This window comes from Cystoisospora suis (genome assembly GCF_002600585.1).
Source record: "Cystoisospora suis strain Wien I chromosome Unknown contig_2370, whole genome shotgun sequence".
Taxonomy (NCBI): domain Eukaryota; phylum Apicomplexa; class Conoidasida; order Eucoccidiorida; family Sarcocystidae; genus Cystoisospora; species Cystoisospora suis.
In genome coordinates, this window is record NW_027155169.1 from 5,599 (window position 1) to 6,187 (window position 589).

At 42.1% G+C, this 589-nt stretch overlaps 1 protein-coding gene across 1 annotated transcript; it reads left to right on the plus strand.

Annotated features, from left to right (window-relative positions):
* The first annotated feature begins 13 nt into the window (after nt 1-13).
* Nucleotides 14-531, plus strand: CSUI_004950 (uncharacterized protein). Its single transcript, XM_068065131.1, has one exon. It carries the CDS (start codon nt 138-140, stop codon nt 264-266), a length of 129 nt encoding a protein of 42 aa, XP_067922893.1. The 5' UTR covers nt 14-137; the 3' UTR covers nt 267-531.
* Nucleotides 532-589: the final 58 nt, after the last annotated feature.

Sequence of the window (589 nt, forward strand, 5' to 3'; positions counted from 1 at the left end):
AAAGATAGATAGATAGATGTAAGTAGGGGAATAGTAAGAGTTTAGGAGAAAGCCTATTAATGTGAGTGTGAAGGCAACTATTTTCCTGAAAGATAGCTTCCTCTAGTTGTCTACGTATCTATGTGTAAACCAGGTGTATGTACAGCTGCACTCCCTCGTCCTACTCTAGGCTAACTGAAAAGAAAGTGTCTCTCTATGGCTACAGGTATGAACGCTCATTCACAAGAGAGATATCCTTTCTCTCGGCTATTCTAGATCAACCCTAAACAAGTTAAGAAGCAAAGGAAATGAAAGAAGATCTCTTTCCTAGTCTGTTGAGAAGCTAGCTCACCCCAATGAGAGCTATAAGGAAGAAAGAGTTCGTACCATGATCTAAACGGTCCTTTCATGTGGTACTTCTTCTTTCGTAACCCAAGTGACTCCCCCCTCCCTAATAGCCGTAGAAATAAATGTGAGAGATAGATATATCAGAAAGAACTTCAGCGGAGTAGAAGAGAGATACAGCTCTCACGGTAGAAAGGACAGAAAGAGAAACTTCATAAGGTCTTGTTGTGCCTGCAGCTAGGGGATGGAGAGGTCTCATCGGACG

Bases quoted from the DNA above. Each gene is read 5' to 3' on its own strand.
- CSUI_004950 (XM_068065131.1), top strand. From the start codon at position 138: ATGTACAGCTGCACTCCCTCGTCCTACTCTAGGCTAACTGAAAAGAAA.